Consider the following 19822-nt stretch of genomic DNA (forward strand, 5'->3'; position numbering starts at 1 on the left):
TGGTCAAATTCATCACCAAGAGTGTAATTGAGAGTCAGACTCAAACAGAGCAGGAAACATGTGATGAAGATTTCAGTATAAGGAGAGCTGTAAACCACCTACCAAAAATTGTAAAGGCAAATGTAATCCCAAAAGAGTCACAGGAAAATGAGACTGAGATTTGTGATAACATTCAGACAGGTGAAGGCCAAAGTAGCCAGAGTACATCTTATCCACAAAGGGAAAGGAAAACTCCTCAATATTTAAAGGATTATGAGTGTAAAGTAAAATCTGATCACCAAGAAGAGCTAACCCTTGATTATTGTTACAGAGTTATTTGTGATGTGCCCCAAACAGTGCAGGAGGCTATGGCATCACCAAATTCTCAATTATGGGCTAAAGCTATGGAGGAGGAAATTGATTCACTGAGAGAAAATGACACATTTACTCTGACCACACTGCCAGAAGGTAAACATGCAGTGGGGGGCAGATGGGTTTACACAGTGAAAGAGAACCCAGTAAAAACATGCAAAGCCAGGTATGTAGCAAAAGGCTATAGTCAAATTTCTGGTATTGATTATAAGGAAACCTTTTCTCCGACTGCAAATATGACATCTGTACGTAGTTTAATGCAAATCGCAGTACAACATGATTTAGAGTTGCATCAAATGGATGTTAAAACAGCATATTTACATGCTCCGATAGATTGCGAGTTGTATATGGAACAACCTGAAGGATTTGAGGTTAAGTCAGAGAAGGGGGAGAAACTGGTCTGTAAACTTAACAAATCACTGTATGGTCTGAAACAATCAGGACGGAATTGGAATAAAATGCTCCATGATTTTCTAAGTGAAAATGATTTTATTCAAAATCCGGCTGACCATTGTGTTTACAATAAACTAACATCTAAAGGTGAACAGATTATTTTGATAATCTGGGTTGATGATCTTATCATTGCAGGAAGCAACAGTCAAACAATCAAAAATGTAAAAGAAATTTTGGGAGCCAAATTTAAGATGAAAGATCTTGGCAAACTTAAGAACTTTCTAGGCATTGATTTCACACAGACAGATGGTGAAATAAAGATGAACCAGAAAAGGTACATCATGAAAATTTTGCAACGGTTTGACATGTCTGACTGCAAGGCAAGATCGACTCCATGTGAGTATAAACTAAAATTTGACAATGAAGGTGAATCTGTTGATCAAAAGAGGTATCGTGAAGTGGTAGGCAGCTTGATCTATGTAATGACATGTACTAGACCTGATCTAAGTTTTATTGTCAGTAAGTTGTCTCAACACTTATCCGAACCAAAAGAACAGCATATGGTAACAGCAAAACATGTGTTAAGATACTTGAAAGGAACTGTAGACCAGGAGTTGTGTTACAAGAGAAGTGATTCAAAACTAAAACTTGTTGCATATTGTGACGCTGATTGGGCAGCAGATCAAAATGACAGACGGAGCACAACTGGGTACTGTTTTAGTCTATGTCAGACAGGACCTGTTATTTCCTGGAAGTCTAAGAAACAGCCTACAGTTGCTTTATCCACATGTGAAGCAGAATATATGGCATTGGCAGCTGCTACACAGGAAAGTTTTTATCTTGTGCAGTTATTAAAAGGAATGGACAATGGAAATGATTATGCACCAGTAACAATCTTTGAGGACAACCAAGGGGCAATTGCTTTATCAAAGAATCCTGTATGTCGTCAAAGGTGTAAACATGTTGACATCAAATATCATTTTGTTCGATCTGCAGTTAGTGATGGAAACATTATTATCGAATACTGTCCAACAACACAAATGGTTGCTGATATGTTAACCAAACCTGTAACAAAGGTCATGATTGAAAAGTTTATGTATTTTATTTTTGGTGTTGAAGGTTAAAATGAAATTGAAAAGAAAAAAAAAGTATGTCAAAAGGTTTTGTCAGAATAAGATCAAGTGGGGGTGTTGAACTGTTGTGAACCATTGATATCTTGAATGCTCTTATGCTGACGTCATATCATTGTCATCTGTCAATCACAATCAGTAGGGGTTGTACTAACACAGCTGGTGGTAATAAAGAGATCACGGCTTGCTCACTCGTGAGATTCAGTCAGTGTCATGTGAACTACATGCAAGTGTGTGGCGTCTTTTATTCCTCCGTATTTAGTCCAAGGCTATCTAGACCTTTGCTGGTATGGCTGCTGCGCCAACAGCCCTCCTCCTCAGCTTGAGTTAACGATCAACTCCGGTCACACAGACATACAGGCATATAACAAAACTATGCAAACGTTTAACAGATGGTGCAGAATAGCATGAAAACGCAACAAAACCTCACATTCCTGCGTTCTCTCTTTGTTTAAATAGTCGTAACGGACTTACTATGAGTGTGACTGTGTGAGAACTGTGTTGTTCTCGGGCGCATGGGTCCCGTTGCCATGGGAAACCATTAAAGCTCGAGTCCGAGAGGAGCACTCTGAATCACTGTAGGCTACCAGTGGTTCTCAACCTGTGGGTCGGGACCCCCTCCGCATGATTATGATTTTTATGGGGGGGGTCCTCATATTCCAGTGCAGTGACAATTTAAGGACTTTTAAGGCCTTTTTAATACCTCAAAAAAGGAAAAGAAAAATACCTGCAAAATTACTGCAGTAAAATAATGAATCAACAAACTATACTATAAAAACTGGTCAAACATTGGCCAGATTGTCAAATAATATAGGAAACATTTTGAAAATAGCCGATCTATAAGCCCACAATGTCTCACAATATTTTCACAATATGTATCTGTGGTGGAACCGAGTTAGCTCTGGTCCATAGCCTTGAAGGAGAACTCCTTCAAGGCTATGGACCAGAGCTAGAACCGAGACAAACTAAATGTAATGCCTCAACTCCTACAATTCCAAGTGCTTGTCATGGGGGGGGGGGGGTCCCAGTTCAAATATATTTTGGGGGTTGGTGGCCTGAAAAGGTTTAGAACCACTGGGCCACGCTAAGGTTCATAAGTGAGAGATGTGGACAACGTTCTTTGTGACAAAGCAGAACATTTGCAATTCATGAGATCAGCCTAATCCGACTTGAGAGCGAAAACCAGCCAAACTCTATCATGTATCTGACCAATGTGTTTGGGAAGAGCTGCAATCTTTTTAGCCAACACTCCCATCTTGTGGTCGTGACTTGTATCACTCATGATCATGATAACATGTTAAACTAGAAAAAGTGCTCCTCGGAGCACAGGTCTCCGCCAGGTCAGGTACGTTATTGTGGCCTCCTGGTGGCGCTATAATAGGCCAATGTGAAAAGGGTGCCATTTATTCTTAGGTCTTTCACGGCAATCAGACACTGCATTCATGATTTGAGGCATTTTGTTCCAAAAATGTGTTTTGCTAAATTAGACCTGCTGGTGGCGCTATAACAGGCCAATGTGAAAAGGGTGGCATTTCTTCCTGGCCTAGTGGGAATGTGCGTGTGAAAATTCACGGAAATCGCAAGCTGCGTGCATAGTTTGAGGCTTTTTGTTCAAAACGGACCAATCCTGCAAACTTTGGAAGCCAACCATAGGCAATGAGGATGGAATATGGGAAATCGGACAGATTTGTGTTGATCACATGACTATAGAGATACTGTGTACCGATTTGCATGACGTTTGGATAAAATCTGTAGGAGTAATGTAAAAAAAAAAGGGTTTGCACAAATCGGCTTCCTGGTGGCGCTATAACAGGCCCATGTGAAAAAATTGGGGCAGAGGTTCTGAATTGGCATCCAGGGAGTGTGTGTGCACAGTTTCGGAGCGACCGGGCCAACGGTGCCAGAGATTAGCTGCTAACACACAGACAGGACGGACGGACGGACGGACAGGGGCGAAAACATATATATATATATACACATACATACACACACACACACACACACACACACACACACACACACACACACACACACACACACACACACACACACACACACACACACACACACACACACACACACACACACACACACACAGAGAAGAAGACATGTCGGTTTCCACCTTTGTCTGGTATTATTTGTATAAAATGTTTATAAACGACATTGCATATATAAAAACATTTGAAACCATGTAAACATTTACTTACTATCAATATAAACCTCTCAAAGTGAGATACTCATAACATCACAACAGTGAATTACTAAAGTAATTAATACTGTACTGCAGGGGTGGACAACCACCTCTTTGTGATCTACCAAGTGATCAGATTGGGCTATTGAGGTGATCAACTGAATTGATCAAAAACAAGCATTATTAATCATTATTGTTTGATGTGCAAAAACTCTCCGCTCAAAATCAGAATGTATCATACCGTACCTTATCTATTATTCATATTAAATGATTGACTCATTCTTTGAGTATTATTATTAAACTATTGACTGACTCTTAAGCTTGTATGATTCTAATCTAGCAGCCTAATACATAAAAGGACACTGTCTCGCACTGGGTGATCCCTCCCTGCAGTACTAACAGAACCAGAGCTGAGTCAAATCCCTATCTGTACATCACAATCATAGGGGAAAAAAAGAGTTAATATGTGACAACATATACTGTACATACCACGTATATAACTACGTGAGAGGGTGACACATTCATCCTGTAGTGCAGTTTCTTGATGTCAGAAGAGATACAGGAAGTGGAAGACTGCAGTGATATTAGGTTGCTAAAACGTCAAGTACATTCAGAGGGCACTGGGTGAAAGGTTAACAAAATGCTATGGTTCCTGCGGTCCTCAAATATTTCATGACTTGTTAATTGTTTGATAAATATTTGGGACCCTGCAGTGTGATATGCTGTCCTGAGGCCCTGAATTCCACGCTGACCCCACGAGTGTATTGAAATGTGTTATCCATGCTACTTCAGGATGACTTATGGAGACAAAGAAATATCTCTTATTTTAGATCAAATTACCCAGAGAAACTCTGATGGGCCTCCATACCGTTTACAGTAATTCAATGCTTCTTTTTCATTTAGGTTAAATACCATACTTTTGCCCATGGACGGTGTTGAGCAGACTTCAGTCTGTTTAGTCTGTCATACAAACACAGCTGATATTGCCGACATATGAACTGTCTATGACTTTGATTTTACTACATGATGAACCATAGCATCTCTATGGGCATGTCATAATAGGCAAACGTTCGGCAAAAATAGCTGGTCTACAAGCTCACAATGCATCTCAATGCGCAGCGCTGTGAGCTTGTAGATTGTAGCTATTTTTTGGCAAAGAAATTTGGTATAGAGGGAAAAAGGAGGGGACCAATACAGACCTGAGTGGGGGACCCTGATCATTGACGTATATAGGAGCTACATTTTCACCATGTGCCTTTTTAGTAAGGCACATGGATGCATTTCAATCCATAGGACCACAATGGATGGATTTGTGTTATCCTTTTAGCATTATTGTAAAGTCGTACCGCTGTACTTTTTACAAACAGTTAATAAAGTATTCAATCAATCCATCCATTGTGAAACTGGTAATTTGGCATATTCACATAAGTTATTCACATAAGTTATTCACATATTCACAAAACAAAAGGCCACTACCACTTGAACTATCCCCCCGACCACATTCATATTATATACTTTACTAGTGTGTCCAGTGTCCACCATAATATAGTCTAAGTCAATAGGTCTTGTATGTATGTATGTATGGCATCACCATTAGTCAGTCACTGGTCTTTTCTAGTGACACATTGTCACGGTCACTTCCAGGCAGTTGACAGTACTATCAGGGGCGTAGCACCAAATTCTGGGCCCTGGGGACAAAGATTCACTGTGGACCCCCTTAAGATTTTCTTTAAAAAAGACATAAAAGACTTTTCCTTTTATCACAATCATAGGGGAATAAATGAGTTAATATGTGACATATACTGTACATACCACGTATATAACTACGTGAGAGGGTGACACATTCATCCTGTAGTGCAGTTTCTTGATGTCAGAAGAGATACTGTGACGCCCTGAGTACTATTATGGTTCTACAGTACTGAACAGTAATTGAAAGTGAAACCTCAAGTCCTACACAGACCTGTTAATACAACTAAAGGTGTCAAACCATGGACTGGTCTGCAGTTGAACCATGACATCAGTGTTTGATCGATCCAAGATGATCCATTCAGACTTCGTTCACTGCAGTGCTGCCCTGTTCTGCCTAACATCCACAAGCTTCAGCCTGCTGTTAGTCTCCCATTGTAGGTTCTCCAGGCTCTCCTGCAGTTGTTGAGCACAGCCGGCTAGGTCCATGTAGTGCAGGGCAGAGTAGACATCATCCAGAATTGCAGAAGGGCTGTGGCTCCATAGTGTCAGCATCTGGTACTGCTTCTCCAGGGAGCCCATGCAGTGGCTAACCTCAAGTTCCACTCTCTCCAGCTGCCGGTCTGCCACCGAGAGGAGCCGCAAGAACTCCTTCCATCTACGCAAGGGAACCACCTTTATGATGGTATAGAGTACTGCTGCAGGCCAGCAGGCCGCCTGCCTGTCCTGTCTAGGGGCTAAGAGCACAGAATAACAAACAGTGATGAAAGAGTTTAGAGTGTTAACAAATGTAGGATAAAACATACTGTAGTTGTGGTTCAATAGAAAGTTAAGAAAATCTGCATCTGTGACAAGGCAGACAACAAAGAAAAATATTTCCAGTTCTGTGGTTTCTTTGCCTACTAGACAATTGACAACTAGATTTTTTTGTGAGATGTTTATGCCCACTACATTTTTCCCCTTCTACTTACGTCAGTAAGTGTGAAAGTTCCCCATTTTTTTAAACATAAACTTCAAGCCCCACCAAGTGGTGGTGGCCCTTTAAATGTTCTACTATCACAGGGATTTTTTTTGCACAGTGAGTATTCTTTAGTTTTTAAGGACACAGGGTGGTGATGCTAATAATAATACAATCACAAATCTGTATTCCAATATCCAAAAGTTGGAATGGGAAGCACAGCCCAAGGTTCAACAACTGCTCTTGTCGCTTTGGCAGACAGAATTATTGTATCAGTCTCTTACTCCGACTGGGAGGGATTTTGCTCACTCATCAGTACAGAACTCCTTCAGTTATGTGATATATGAGGGCTTTCTTGCATTTTCTGCACACAGTATTAAGATCTAGGCTTTGACTTGGTCGTTCTATAAGCCTGCATTCCTTCTTTTCGTTATTTTTCAGCCATTCGTTTGTGGATTTGCTTGTATGATTTTAGTCATTGTCATGTTGAAAGGTCCACTTATGATTCAGCTTAAGCTTTTTGACAAATGGCCCCACATTGTCCTCAAAGAATTAATGGATTACTCTTGGCAAGCTGTCCAGATCCTGAGTTAGTACCAACTCATAATGCTCCCACCATGTTTTACAGTTGGTTTACAGTTTACATGTTCTTTTGTTCAGACATTTTAAGACTTTTGCCAAACTTGATACCTGCTGGCATTGACCAAATACCTCAATCTTTAATCAGTGCACCCTGTCCTCCTAGGTGCTGCTGTTATTCACCTGACCCAAGTGTTTACTGCATTTATATTCACACTGATTAAGGCCGGATGGCCTAAAAGGTTTTGTTGTCTGTAACTGCATATGTTACAAACAGTTGCAAACGGATTCTTTCTGAGTGCAACCCTCTTTTTTCATTAATATTAACAGTTTACTAGGTCTAGGACGACACTCCAGACGGTCAGAGCGCAGTGGATTACAAACAAATTACATACACTCTGACATTGACTGAGGCCAGAGTTGCCTGTAGATCCCTTGATATGTTGTTCTTAGAGAATTCTTGACTAAGCATCTTTCGTCAACTTTTGGCCTGAACTTGGACGGCCTTTTCAGTGGTCTTATAATAAAAGATGTTGTGGGCAGTGGGTTACAAATTGAAGATGACCTTAAACCCCCTCCGAGACCCATACTGTAGGCATCAACCATCTTTCTTCTAAGGGACACTGCAAGCTCTTTTGGTGCATGTTACAGGTCAACAGCAACTAAACCAGATGACGCAGGAAGTCCATATTACATTCTCTAATGATGCTCTAATCATTTGCACCTGTTTGGTGCACCTGCTTTCACTTGTGATTGATAGGATGAAGGTGTTCAGAATGCATATCCTCTTTCTACATATGGGAAATATATTTTTCTCTTCATTATTGTTGGATAAGTCTGATTTTCCACTGTAATTTTTTTATTATAAAATCTTTAACAGTCAATTATTTTGAAATTAGGTTATAACTTATGGAAAGCTTTCAAGAGCTGTACTTACTTTTTCCACAGCCCTGCATATAAGATGCAGTAGATAGAGCCAGATCTAAATCTGCATGTTTTCATCATGAACAGTGCACACTTTGACTAAAAATGGATCTTATCTGACACTGATGTTGACAATGTCTATGGAATTCAACCAGAAAGATGCAGCCCTGTGCAGTTACAGGGCCCCACAAACAGACAAAGACACTTGCTCATCACTATCTGATCTGCCATTTCCTCTGAATCTCAGCAGCAGGCAGATGCTCATGAGCATCCAGTTTCCCTGTTTCCACCTCCACACAAGATAGTCCATGAGCCAGAGCCCCAAAATTGAGCAAAAATTATCGAAAGAGTGGGCAAAACCAAACCTATATTAAATTGTTCATAGGGTCAATACGAGTAAATAAATATATGATAACCTCTCCACAGGAGCAGCTTTTTCATGGTTATCACACATTTTGTTATTTTCCCCATACGTACATGACAGGTGAAAAAATGACAAAATTTAAAAAAGAGTTATCATAATGAAACTTCCTGAGTTGATTACTTACATGAAGACAATGATTTATCGTATTACAAGTTTTCTGAAATTGTATATTTAAATATGCAAATTAGGCATTTAGTCCATGAGCCAGAGCCCCAAAATTGAGCAGATATTGAATATTCCCTCGTTAAAAACCTTTGAATCCAACATCTTAACAAAATGAAATAAGTATGTTGACTCTGGCTTTGTCCAATGTTGATTCTGGAAAGTTATGCAAATTTGGGCATATTTTCCTATGCCTAATTTGCATATTTAAATATACAATTTCAGAAAACTTGTAATACGATAAATCATTGTCTTCATGTAAGTAATCAACTCAGGAAGTTTCATTATGATAACTCTTTTTTAAATGTTGTCATTTTTTCACCTGTCATGTACGTATGGGGAAAATAACAAAATGTGTGATAACCATGAAAAAGCTGCTCCTGTGGAAAGGTTATCATATATTTATTTACTCGTATTGACCCTATGAACAATTTAATATAGGTTTGGTTTTGCCCACTCTTTCGATAATTTTTGCTCAATTTTGGGGCTCTGGCTCATGGACTTAAGATATGCAGCATGCTGACTGAGCTGACCTGAAAAGGGCCTTGATTCTGGAAAAACACAGGAGCATGCAATAGGATGCTCTACTGCAACAAATAAATGTTCAAGGGCTGCTGTGACACTTTGAAGCATATTCAGCTAACCTTAAACAGGCATTGAAACACTGTTAGCATTTATTTTTGGGGAGCAGTTATTCCTTTATTTAGATGGGATAGAGTAGAAAGTCAGGAGGCTGAGGGTACATGGCTTCACCCACCAGTGCACCCCGGTATTGTTAGTATTTGTTATGAAAATAATGGGTACGAGTAGCCAACAGCAAATACCTAGCTTACTTGCTTTTAGTGCCCATTGTTTTGAAAGAGCAAGCCAAGTGCAAACTTGCTAATTAAACTCATTTTGTATCTGGAAATATAATGGAAGTTCTTAAAGCTATACCTAAACTGTAAGCAGGGCTGTAGGGCCTGTCAGATTTGATGCACTATGTGATGTATCATGCAATATTGTGCAGATGCTGTTTCACATTGCTGGTTATAAAATCATAATAGCTAAAAGCTCAAATGCTAAACTTCCACTAAACACAACTGCTCAATTACAGGCATTATGGTGTAAAATCATACATCCATCCATTACACCCAGTCAGCCATAAACTAGTGGCAAAGTTGTAGTAACACATCATATAATAAAACTCACCTCTGCACTGTGGGTCTGGCAGTAGAGCACTGGTAAGAGGATTCTCAGGTTTATCATCATGACAGATTATCATCGAAGGTCCATCCCATATCTTAAGTGTCTTTTAATGGAGATGAGAAAAAAACAACAGCAAAGTTGTCAGACGTCTTAATTGCCAACGCAAATCACCACTAAATTGTTGTGATCCTCTGTTGTAGTTAACATTACAGTTACATTGCACAGGTGTGATTTAGGCACATCTCCACTGCTCTTTTACCATAAGCCTGATTTATGCATAGTTACGCAACGTCAATGTCTCCCACCAAAGACGTGTTGCAGCACGACAGAGCTTGTAGATCTGCTATATTCGGTGCAAGATACGATGCACAACCAAGTATAAATCAGGCTTTAGTTAGTTTAGTTAGTTTGCCTGCTTTCTCATTTCAATACTTATCTTGAGTGGACCCGTAGAAGAGAGAGCAGATTACAAACCTGTGTGTCCTGGCTGCTGGACAGCTGCTGCTGCTGCTGCTGCTGCTGCTGTTCTGTTAGAATGAATTAACAAGCAAATGTTCTAAAAAGCATCCTGCTTGAAATTGTTAACCACTTAAATTCATTTTGACCAGAGTTCCCCAGGGGTCTATACTAGGCCCACTCCTGTTTTTGCTCTACACTAAATATCTTTGCAGAAAATAGCCAAAAATAGCCAATCTACTAGCTCACACCACGTCACGTGTACAGTAGATCTACTATCTTCGCTGGAATGTTCACCCCAGGATAGGGACCTTAGAATTCATCTGGTTACAACCAGCCCGGAGAGCATGGGCACGCTGTGAGCTTGTATATCTGCTATTTTTGAATAGCCAATGCTAAAATGAAAATCTAAAATGACACAGATGCTAACACTTTAATGGGTTAATTGTCAAAGTTAGACTTCAAAATCCTCATTATTTATGGTTACATTTGAAAATCAATAGTACCTGCTGTGACCTTTACAATTTGGCTGCTTGAGCTACAGTAGGCTACATAAATATGTGGTAAGTGTACAGCATAATAAACTGGATATTGGGTCATTGGCTTGACATTGCATTTGAATCTCTCGAGAACGCGCTGAATCGCTGAGTGTCTCCAAAATATATGAACAGTTTTACTCCAGAGTTAAATAATATCTACCATTTGAAACAAACTGGCACCGCAAACAATGATGGTGGCATGATGGTGTAATTAATGGCACTAAAGTTATCATGAAACATTTGCTCATCAATCAGTTTCAAGGATGGAAACAGCTGCCTTTTCCATTTTTGAAACAGTGACAGGTAGATTTCAGGTATCAACCATCTGTACAAGATGCATGTTTTATGATCATCCATATATCCATAATAATATACATATATATGTAACCTTTATCTCTCTGTTACCATTGATTTTGGGATCCTCGATGGGAAACTCCAACGCCTTTTCAGGGCTGCAGTAGAATCGGCGTCTGATGACGAAACTGAAGCTGACCAGCAACAGAACAGCCACCAAAACCACTGAGATGAAGGACACTAACACTTGAGGGTCTACTGTGAAGGACATGAGGAGAGGAAACCAGCATCACCAGCAATGTTCATCACCACAGAATACAATGAAAATAAATTGTTAAATGAACTCAATAGGAACTGACAGGTAGACGCAGGGACCAGTGGTGACACTTTGGGATTTGACATACTCGTCTTCAACGTGGTCAGAGGTGAAGTCATTGTAGTTGTAGTAGTAGTAGTAGTAGTTGACGGACAACATTTCGGATTTTGACAGGGATCTGTGTAACTGAAAACCAACCATGTAAAGATTAACATAATAATAGAATTTCCAGATATATTCCTACCGTTATATGTTGCCAATGTCGCTAGCTTAGAAGTTTCAGCAAAACTCTGATTCTTCATGGCAAACAACAGGCTAGTGTCTATGTTTGGTTGCACACTGGAGCTCTGCATTGACAGATAAGGGCCCGAAATATAAAATAACACCATAGTGCTCTAATGCACTGGTTCTCAACCTTTTTAGGCAGCGACCCCCCAAAATAATCATATTTGAACTGGGGACCCTCCCACCCTGACAAGCACTTGGAATTGTAGGAATTGAGGCATTCAATTTTGTTTGACTTGGTTCCACGGATAAATACTGTGAAAATAGCCATTGAATGCAAGGCGTTGTGAGCTTGTACAGTTGATCAGCTATTTCATTATATTTTTTGCCTCTTTCTTATATTATTTGACAATTTGATCAATGTTTCACCAGTTTTTATAGTTTGTTGATTGCTTTTGATGTAGTAATGGTATAAAATAAAAAATTGTCACTTCATGGTCATCTGGAGAGCCCCCCCCCCCCCAAAAAAAAGAGGGGGATCCCCTGGGGATCCTGACCCACAGGTTGAGAACCACTGCTCTCATGAACTTGGTCTTTGTCTGCCACTGGCTGGGAAATACTGCTTTACGTGTTAAAGCACGTGCGTCGTGCTATGGTGTGTGGGTAGAGGTGAGCTTTGAAGAAACCACAAAATCTGAGAATCTAAGACACGCATGACAGGAAGTTTGGAAGGCAGCAACACATATCTGAGAACTCTCCTCCACTCTTGACAGGAAAACAACAACCTCTGACCTCATTGCATGCTAATAAGGTGCCTGTTGGCCAGCCAATAAATGGAACTTCCTTAGAATACCTCCTCAACATCAGAAAAGGTGCATTTTGAACAACATGTTGAGTCATTTAAGAGACACCAAGTGAAACTTGAGAATCAAAGTTTTGAGGATCAAAAGAGTTGCGTTTTTTACGTTTAACTTTTAAACCATTCAATGCAACCAACTGTGACTTAATCTAAAGTCCATTGACATTCATGGTGTGTGGTCTGCGGATTATTAGGCGTCTCAAAATGGTTTGATTCTTGGCTGTATCTCATGGAATCACACACCTTTTGCAGGACCATTTGCAACTCAGATCATGTTTTGTTTCACTGGAAGGGACATATCCTCGGCCCTCATCGCAGGCACATACTGCGTTATTTTTGTAGGAACAGGCCTCTAGCGTCTTTTGTCCACCTGTGGACAAACCAAAAACAGTTAGTTTGGCTTTATTTATATCATAAAGCTACTGCCGCAGAAAACTATATTTGACATTTGAGCAAGAAAGTGATACTTACCCTTTACAGAACATATGGTACATTTCTCACATGTGGGATGCGTGTTAGCTTGGTCTGTGAATGTGGAACCATTAGCACATATTTGGCATCTGTACATGTCAGTACCTGTACAGGTTCCTGCATTGTGATAACCTGGAAAACAGTGGAAACATGATTAAATCTAGAAGCTGATCTAGAATGCAATGGTTCAGAATTACACTCCTGTCGATTCCCAGCAAAGTTTTCTGTAGAGTTGTCTTGGGCAGAACAGTTATTGACACCAAAAAGAACTGGAAGAGCAGTCCAGATTCAATAACGGATGCATACAGACAGACCGGTTGCATAAACTACCTTAAAAGGTTATTAACTCTATGTTCTGAAAGTAATCATTGATAGATAAGAGTTTGATACAAGATAAACAAGCACAATTGGAGGTAATGACACAAACACATGAGCAGACAAAATTGGAACTGGAATACAAATTGAAGCTGATAACTGGGTTCCCTCTCCTGAATGGTTGAAATTGCTGCCCTGAAAATGTATTTTCTGTTTACTAAAGAACCAGAGAGACGCACGAGGAGACCTCTGTTACTGAAAAAAGAAAGAAAAGTGCTTTAACTTTTTAACAAAATACTTTGTTTTAACCTAAACATATTCAGCACCATTCTCCTTTTATTCACTACATCTGTTATTTTCTAACATGTTTGATATGTATCTGGATGATCACTACTGTCTGAGTGAGATGGCACAGCGGTATTTGCTTGCGACCGAGAGAAAGAGAGTCTACAAGGAGTGTCATAGTGTCCAGTCGGGTTTCACTATCCCAAAAATGCATCTTGGTATCTCTTCCTCTTCTTCAATCACTCTTAATTAAGCCATTGTCTTATGTTCCACAAATTATTTCATTTCTAAGAGACTGGTATAGGACCCTTAAAATGTTCTGAGGAAAATAATTACAAAGGGAATCATTAACAGTGCCTCTAAGTGATTTCTTTTAGTTAAAACAAAACGTTTATTGTTAAAGCACCAGTTCGACCATTTTCAACCTATCTTCATCTATTAGGTCCTCACTAATGCTCAAGTTCGTACCACCGTGCCTACCAGTGACATCCTCGGTAGGCAGGTTTGGTCATTTCAAACTCAAGATGTCAAACTTTTTTCAATGGCTTCTATCTCAGCATGGTAACATTCCAAGAAGAGAAAGCCTGTAGTTTTTATTAGCTTGGACTCCCCATCGATGATGTCATCTTACTATCTTACTTCTTACTACTATATAATTGACAAAAGCTCCGAAAGTTCGTGCGGGATTCGCAAGCACAGGATCACTCCACATGCCTCCAAGACCCGTCACAGACTGTTGATCAGAGCTATGGCTATGTTTTAGGCATCTTACCCCACCTCGATCAGTGATCGGACTCTCAGCTTAATTGATTCTCTGATTTGCCTATCAGACCCTCAGCCTGAGCTGGCAGGTTGCCATAGCAACCAGATACAGGAAGTCTGACCTCTTTATCACATGACCGAGGTTGGGAGGTTGGGACTAGAGGTTAGGGCCGCAAAGCAAAGCGGGGAGGGAGGAGGAGAGGAGAGGATCCGAGAGGAGAGGAGAGAACAGAGGGGCCGGACTTCGCATGACGTGTATGCAGAGTGACTAGGCCTAGGTCCTAGGTCTGGACAGATCGGGCCTACATGTGAGGCCCTGACATCTAGTTGGTATAATTGGTACCAAGTATATGATGATACAGTGCTCATTTAAGAAGTTAAAGCTCTATCTTCTGATAGAGTGCTGTATAGAGTGCTATCATGGCTATAGAGTGTTTGTTCAGTAACAGGGGTCTTCCCATCTCTCCAGCTTTTTAGTAAACAGAAAATAAATGTTCAGGTGGGATATCAATTTCAACCATTCTGGAGAAAGAACCCATTTGTAAGCTTCAATTATGTAGTGTTCAATCCAATTCTAATTTTTCTGTTTCAACACTTTCAATTTCAATTGTTTATCCTGTATCCTGTATAAGTTCCGTCTCTTGATTTGATCATTTATATCCCACCGTAAAAATGTATATTGTTTCCTAAAGAGCTGGAGAGACTGGGAGACTCCTGTTACTGAACAAACACTCTATATAGCAATGATTACCATCAGAATATAAAGCTATTTAACATTTATTTTAACAATTACAACATCGTATGGAAATCCTTATGGTGATCTAATGCAACTCAGTGCAGATCTTCAATCTGTCAAGTATCATCGCGCAATGCTTGGAATGGAATGCACCTCTTTACATCAATTACATTTCATTCAAGGAACAGTAGTCGATAGTGTGCATGGTGAAACCCTCTGGAAGATCTTGACCTTATGGAATCCCTCCTAAAGTTAGCACATTAATAAGGAAGTTATAAAAGCACCTTGAATGAGTGTTACTGTTGAAAATATCAAGCATGTACCTATTCATGTACATTCTGGTGTAAGACAAGGGTGCATCCTTCGCTCCATCCTCTTCCACCATCATTAGACTGGATCAAGTGCAAAACAACTGCTGGCTAAATAAGAAACATCCAATGGAATCTTTTTTCCCGATTGGAAGATCTAGTCTTCATAAATGACCTTTACTTGCTCTCGTATAGACAGTGAAAGAACATCTACAAGTAAAGATTGACAGACTCAAGGATATGCATGGCAAACATGCCTCAACATCACCAAGATCAAAGTGATATCGTGGTGATGGTGATTCACTAGAGGAAGTTGTTACTTCAAAGTTTCATCAGCCATAATTGAGCACAAAAACATCACGTATACACTTTGAAAAGCTTGTGTTACATATGGATGACTCTCAGACAAAAGGAGATGAGCGCGCACCAAAATTGAACAGGTGCTGACCACGGTAAATACAAACTTATGGATGACTACATAACATGGGGGGCGGCCATAGCTGAGTGGTTACTGAGCCCACCTGGGGAGCCAGAGCCCCTGGTTGTCCCAGGTATGATTCCAGGCCAGCAATGTGTTGATCCCTGAGCAAGACTCTTAACCCCTAATTGCTCCCTGAGCGCCTGTTCCCCTGAGCGAATGGCTGCTCACTGCTCCTAGTTGTTATAGGATGGGTAAATGCAGAGAATTTCACGTATGTGCATACATACACATATACAGTGACAAAAAACAGCCCAAGGAGTGGGGACTATTCTATTCTATTATAACATCTGGAGGTCAAATTGATCTAGCTGTTTGGCAAGTGCTGGTGAGCGACAAAGATGGATGGGAGTAGAAGTAAGTAAGATCAGCTCAACATAATAGAATCCTCAGAAAGATCTGCTGTGTGTTCTTAACAAACAAGATCTCACATTAAGAACTCTTCAGGAAAACTTTATGCCAAAGTTTGATCACTGAAATGAAGGCGTCACTTGCACTGACTCGAAGCGGCAAGATGAGTTCTGGCCAAACGTCTACTGTTACTCTGAGATGGACAACACCTGCTGCAAAATACCGATCAAAGTGCAGGGACATTATCGACGCCACAGGATGAAGAGAAAGTAAAATAGGCCTACTAAGTATGCATTCAAATAAATCCCTCAACACAGCAATATATCCTACGAGTCTACAATGGAAAACAAATTCCACTGACAGTTTTCAGCAACACAAACTAAATAAATGATAATGCCATGTTTTAGCTTACCTTTTGGACATTCCTTACAACATGTATCACTTTTTTCCAGTATTTCAACCTCTGTGCAACTCTGTCCAGTGTAAAGGAAGCCCAATAAGAGTGGCCAAACCTGAGAGAAAGGAAAAGGCTGGATTTAGTCCTCTGAGACCATGTACAACACCTCAAAAGAAGAGTTTATACATAATATCTTGTGAAGAAACTATAATCAAGACGAAGCTGAGGTCAATTTCCTTTATTGTTAACTTATAATTAAACATTTTATGAATTCTCCCTATTTTTATTGTTATTATTTTGTACTATATGATATACTCTTTTATCATTACCTACTTATTGGCTGTCAGTGTTTACTTATAGTATAGTCAAGCACATGGTATTGCATTTTAATGTATGAAATGTGCTATATGAATTAAGTTCAACTGATTGACTGACTGAAGTGAATCATCCAGCAGGCAACATGAAGGCTATCTTTTCTTTATATATAACTTTCCAATATTTTATTTGAAACAAGTTTTCAAAGACTTTGATGTGCATTCACTGCAATTTTTATACAAAAGCCAAGTACAGAAAATATACAAAAATAAATGTACATTTCTGCATAATCACTAATGAAAACATTGATAATATTATAGAAATATTAAAGCTGCAATCTGTAAATGTTATCAATCAATCAAACTTTATTTATAGAGCACGTTTAAAACAACCAAACCAAAGTGCTTCACAGAGTGAAAAGAAACATATTGTTATATCTTATGAGCTTCAGGCTGTATTACTTGCCAACCAGTAAAAACACATAAATAATATGAAGTGGATTACTTACCAACACCAGGCACCTCATTTTCAAAGGAATATGCCCTAAAATAAAGTTAAACAGTAAACCTGATAGCCTGTTTCTCTCATTTGAAATGATCAATATTTATAAATTCATCTAAAGAAGAGAGAGTTTAGACCAAATGTGACGTAGACTGTGATCAAATACAAACGAAACCTGTGTTTATGTTGTGACTGTCACTTCTTTGGCACTTGAGCAGAACTGATTGTAAAGAAACAGGAAACAAACTCTCAGAAATACCCCACAGAGTAACAGACAGTGCTATTGGTGGTTACACAGAATAATGCTACTGTAGGTTTACGTCAGCAGACATGTTTGTACGGCTGCTTCCTAGAATCCCATTGCACCTCACTAACAGTAATAAAGATTAGATTTATTCTGATATTCCGTGATTGATTGATTGATTGAATACTTTATTTAGAAAGACATGGTAAAAGTACATGGAAGTACAAGACGACATAAGAAGACATACAAATATACACTACTATGCAGAACGTCATACAATCAGCTTACAGGTCACTGGTATGAAAAACAAGAAATGTACAATAGACAGTTTTAGGAGGAGGGGGGGGGGGGGCCTTACATTTGACCTTACATTTAGTACCCTTAAAATAATTAGTAAATAATTACTAAGGACCTTCTATTTTTAAATATCTTAAATAGGCTGTATTTCCTTTTACACTAAATATATAGATATTCTTTATGAAAAATATACTTTTGTGAAACTTGGGGAAAAGTTTAACATTTTGAATTGTCTCCATCTCTCTCTCTCTCTCTCTCTCTCTCTCTCTCTCTCTCTCTCTCTCTCTCTCTCTCTCTCTCTCTCTCTCTCTCTCTCTCTCTCTCTCTCTCTCTCTCTCTCTCTCTCTCTCTCTCTCTCTCTTCTTTCTCAATTTCTCTCTCTCTGCACCTTATTAATTGTTGTTATTATAGATATGGCCAATATGACACATTTGACAACACGTTAATTAATATCATGGTAAAAATACCAAATAACTAAATTAATAGTGAACAAGATGTTTATAACGCAAACACAGTTTTGTTAAACTATCACCACCAGTTCTTCTCAGCAAGCAACACAGTTTATAGTAAACAGTAGCCGCCTATAGGCCTACACACAGTGGAAAAAGTGGAAATTTTTAAGGAAGAAAAAAAAATCCATTCAGAAAGGCTTAAAAAAGCCCCCGCACGCGGTTACAGTGATTCAGGTGTTTTGCGCATGTTTCTGTACATTTCTTTTCTTTTTCTTTTTTTACATACAGTAGGCTAGCCTACACTCAATGTAAATTCCTGTATCGTCAGGAGGTGAAATCCCCGTGGCGTCTACTCTGTAACTTTACAGAGTGTGAGTGTGACCGCAGTACGTTTCCAGCCAGTGGTGGAAAAAGTACTTTCATTTTTTACTTAAAGTAAAAGTATAATTCTGCAATGTAGAAATAATCTGTTTAGTAAAAGTCCGGAATAAAAAATTCTCTTGAGTAGACTAGAAGTAAAAAAGTATCGGTATCAAAATGTACTTAAAGTACCAAAAGTAGAAAGTACTCATTATGCATAATGTTAATGTCCCACTTTTCAAATGAAATGTATACAAATATTTTTTAAATAGCAGATCTACAAGCTCACAATGCCTCGCGACGCATTGTGAGCTTGTAGATCTGCTATTTTCAAATTACCGACATTTATATAGGGTTGAAGTGGTTAATGTATGTTTTGTAATAATAATCAAAATCTGCAAAGTAACTAAAGCTTTCAAATAATTACATTGTAAATACTCCAGTAAAGTAAAACCAAAAAATTGTACTTGTACTTGAGTAAATATACTTAGTTACTTTCCACCACTGACGTATCTACCCAGAAGTTAGCCCTGGTCCAGAGCGTTAGTGAGTTCTCTAACGCCCTGCCAGGCGCGCTGCTCTGCTCATAGACCGAAAATTCCACTGCCGTGCGAGGTCTCCGTCTTTAGTAAAAAAAATAAACAAAACTACTTCGCTACTCACCGAAACAAAGCCTGTTTTGTTTTTTTGAAAGTCTATTAACCAGGGTGGGAAGCCTCCCAGGACCCCACCTTCTTTGTATAATACACTTTTTGGGCAGAAAATAAAATATGTCCACCAGACGGAAATTATTTTATTTACTCCACTGCGCCCTCTATAGATTTGGTCAATATAAATTACCATTGACCAGATCTCTAGAGGGCGCAGTGGAGTAA

The 19822-nt window shown here is 39.3% G+C and overlaps 1 protein-coding gene across 3 annotated transcripts; it reads right to left on the bottom strand.

Annotated features, from left to right (window-relative positions):
- Positions 1-4072: 4072 nt before the first annotated feature.
- On the bottom strand, positions 4073-17940 carry LOC308097814 (tumor necrosis factor receptor superfamily member 25). 3 transcript variants are annotated; one of them, XM_080445890.1, is made up of 9 exons: positions 17602-17940; positions 16794-16893; positions 13147-13278; positions 12919-13045; positions 11680-11777; positions 11387-11533; positions 10461-10513; positions 9990-10089; positions 4073-6488 (listed from the first exon to the last, which is right to left on the bottom strand). In XM_080445890.1, the coding sequence occupies exons 1-9, from the start codon at positions 17617-17619 to the stop codon at positions 6124-6126; spliced, it is 1140 nt and encodes a 379-aa protein (XP_080302016.1). In that variant the 5' UTR covers positions 17620-17940; the 3' UTR covers positions 4073-6123. The 3 variants fall into 3 exon arrangements, with proteins under 3 accessions (XP_080302016.1, XP_080302015.1, XP_080302017.1); XM_080445889.1 differs by having other exon boundaries at positions 11635-11777; XM_080445891.1 differs by lacking the exon at positions 17602-17940 and adding an exon at positions 17152-17192 and having other exon boundaries at positions 11635-11777; positions 16794-17118.
- Between the last annotated feature and the right edge of the window lie 1882 nt (positions 17941-19822).

This window comes from Gymnoscopelus braueri, assembly GCF_963280865.1.
Source record: "Gymnoscopelus braueri genome assembly, chromosome: 12".
Lineage (NCBI taxonomy): Eukaryota > Metazoa > Chordata > Actinopteri > Myctophiformes > Myctophidae > Gymnoscopelus > Gymnoscopelus braueri.

Bases quoted from the DNA above. Each gene is read 5' to 3' on its own strand.
- LOC308097814 (XM_080445889.1), bottom strand. The intron at 10,514-11,386 runs GTAACAGAGAGA...TCATTCTAACAG, and splicing joins CGAGGATCCCAAAATCAATG to AACAGCAGCAGCAGCAGCAG. The intron at 6,489-9,989 runs GTGAGTTTTATT...CTGTGCTCTTAG, and splicing joins GCCAGACCCACAGTGCAGAG to CCCCTAGACAGGACAGGCAG.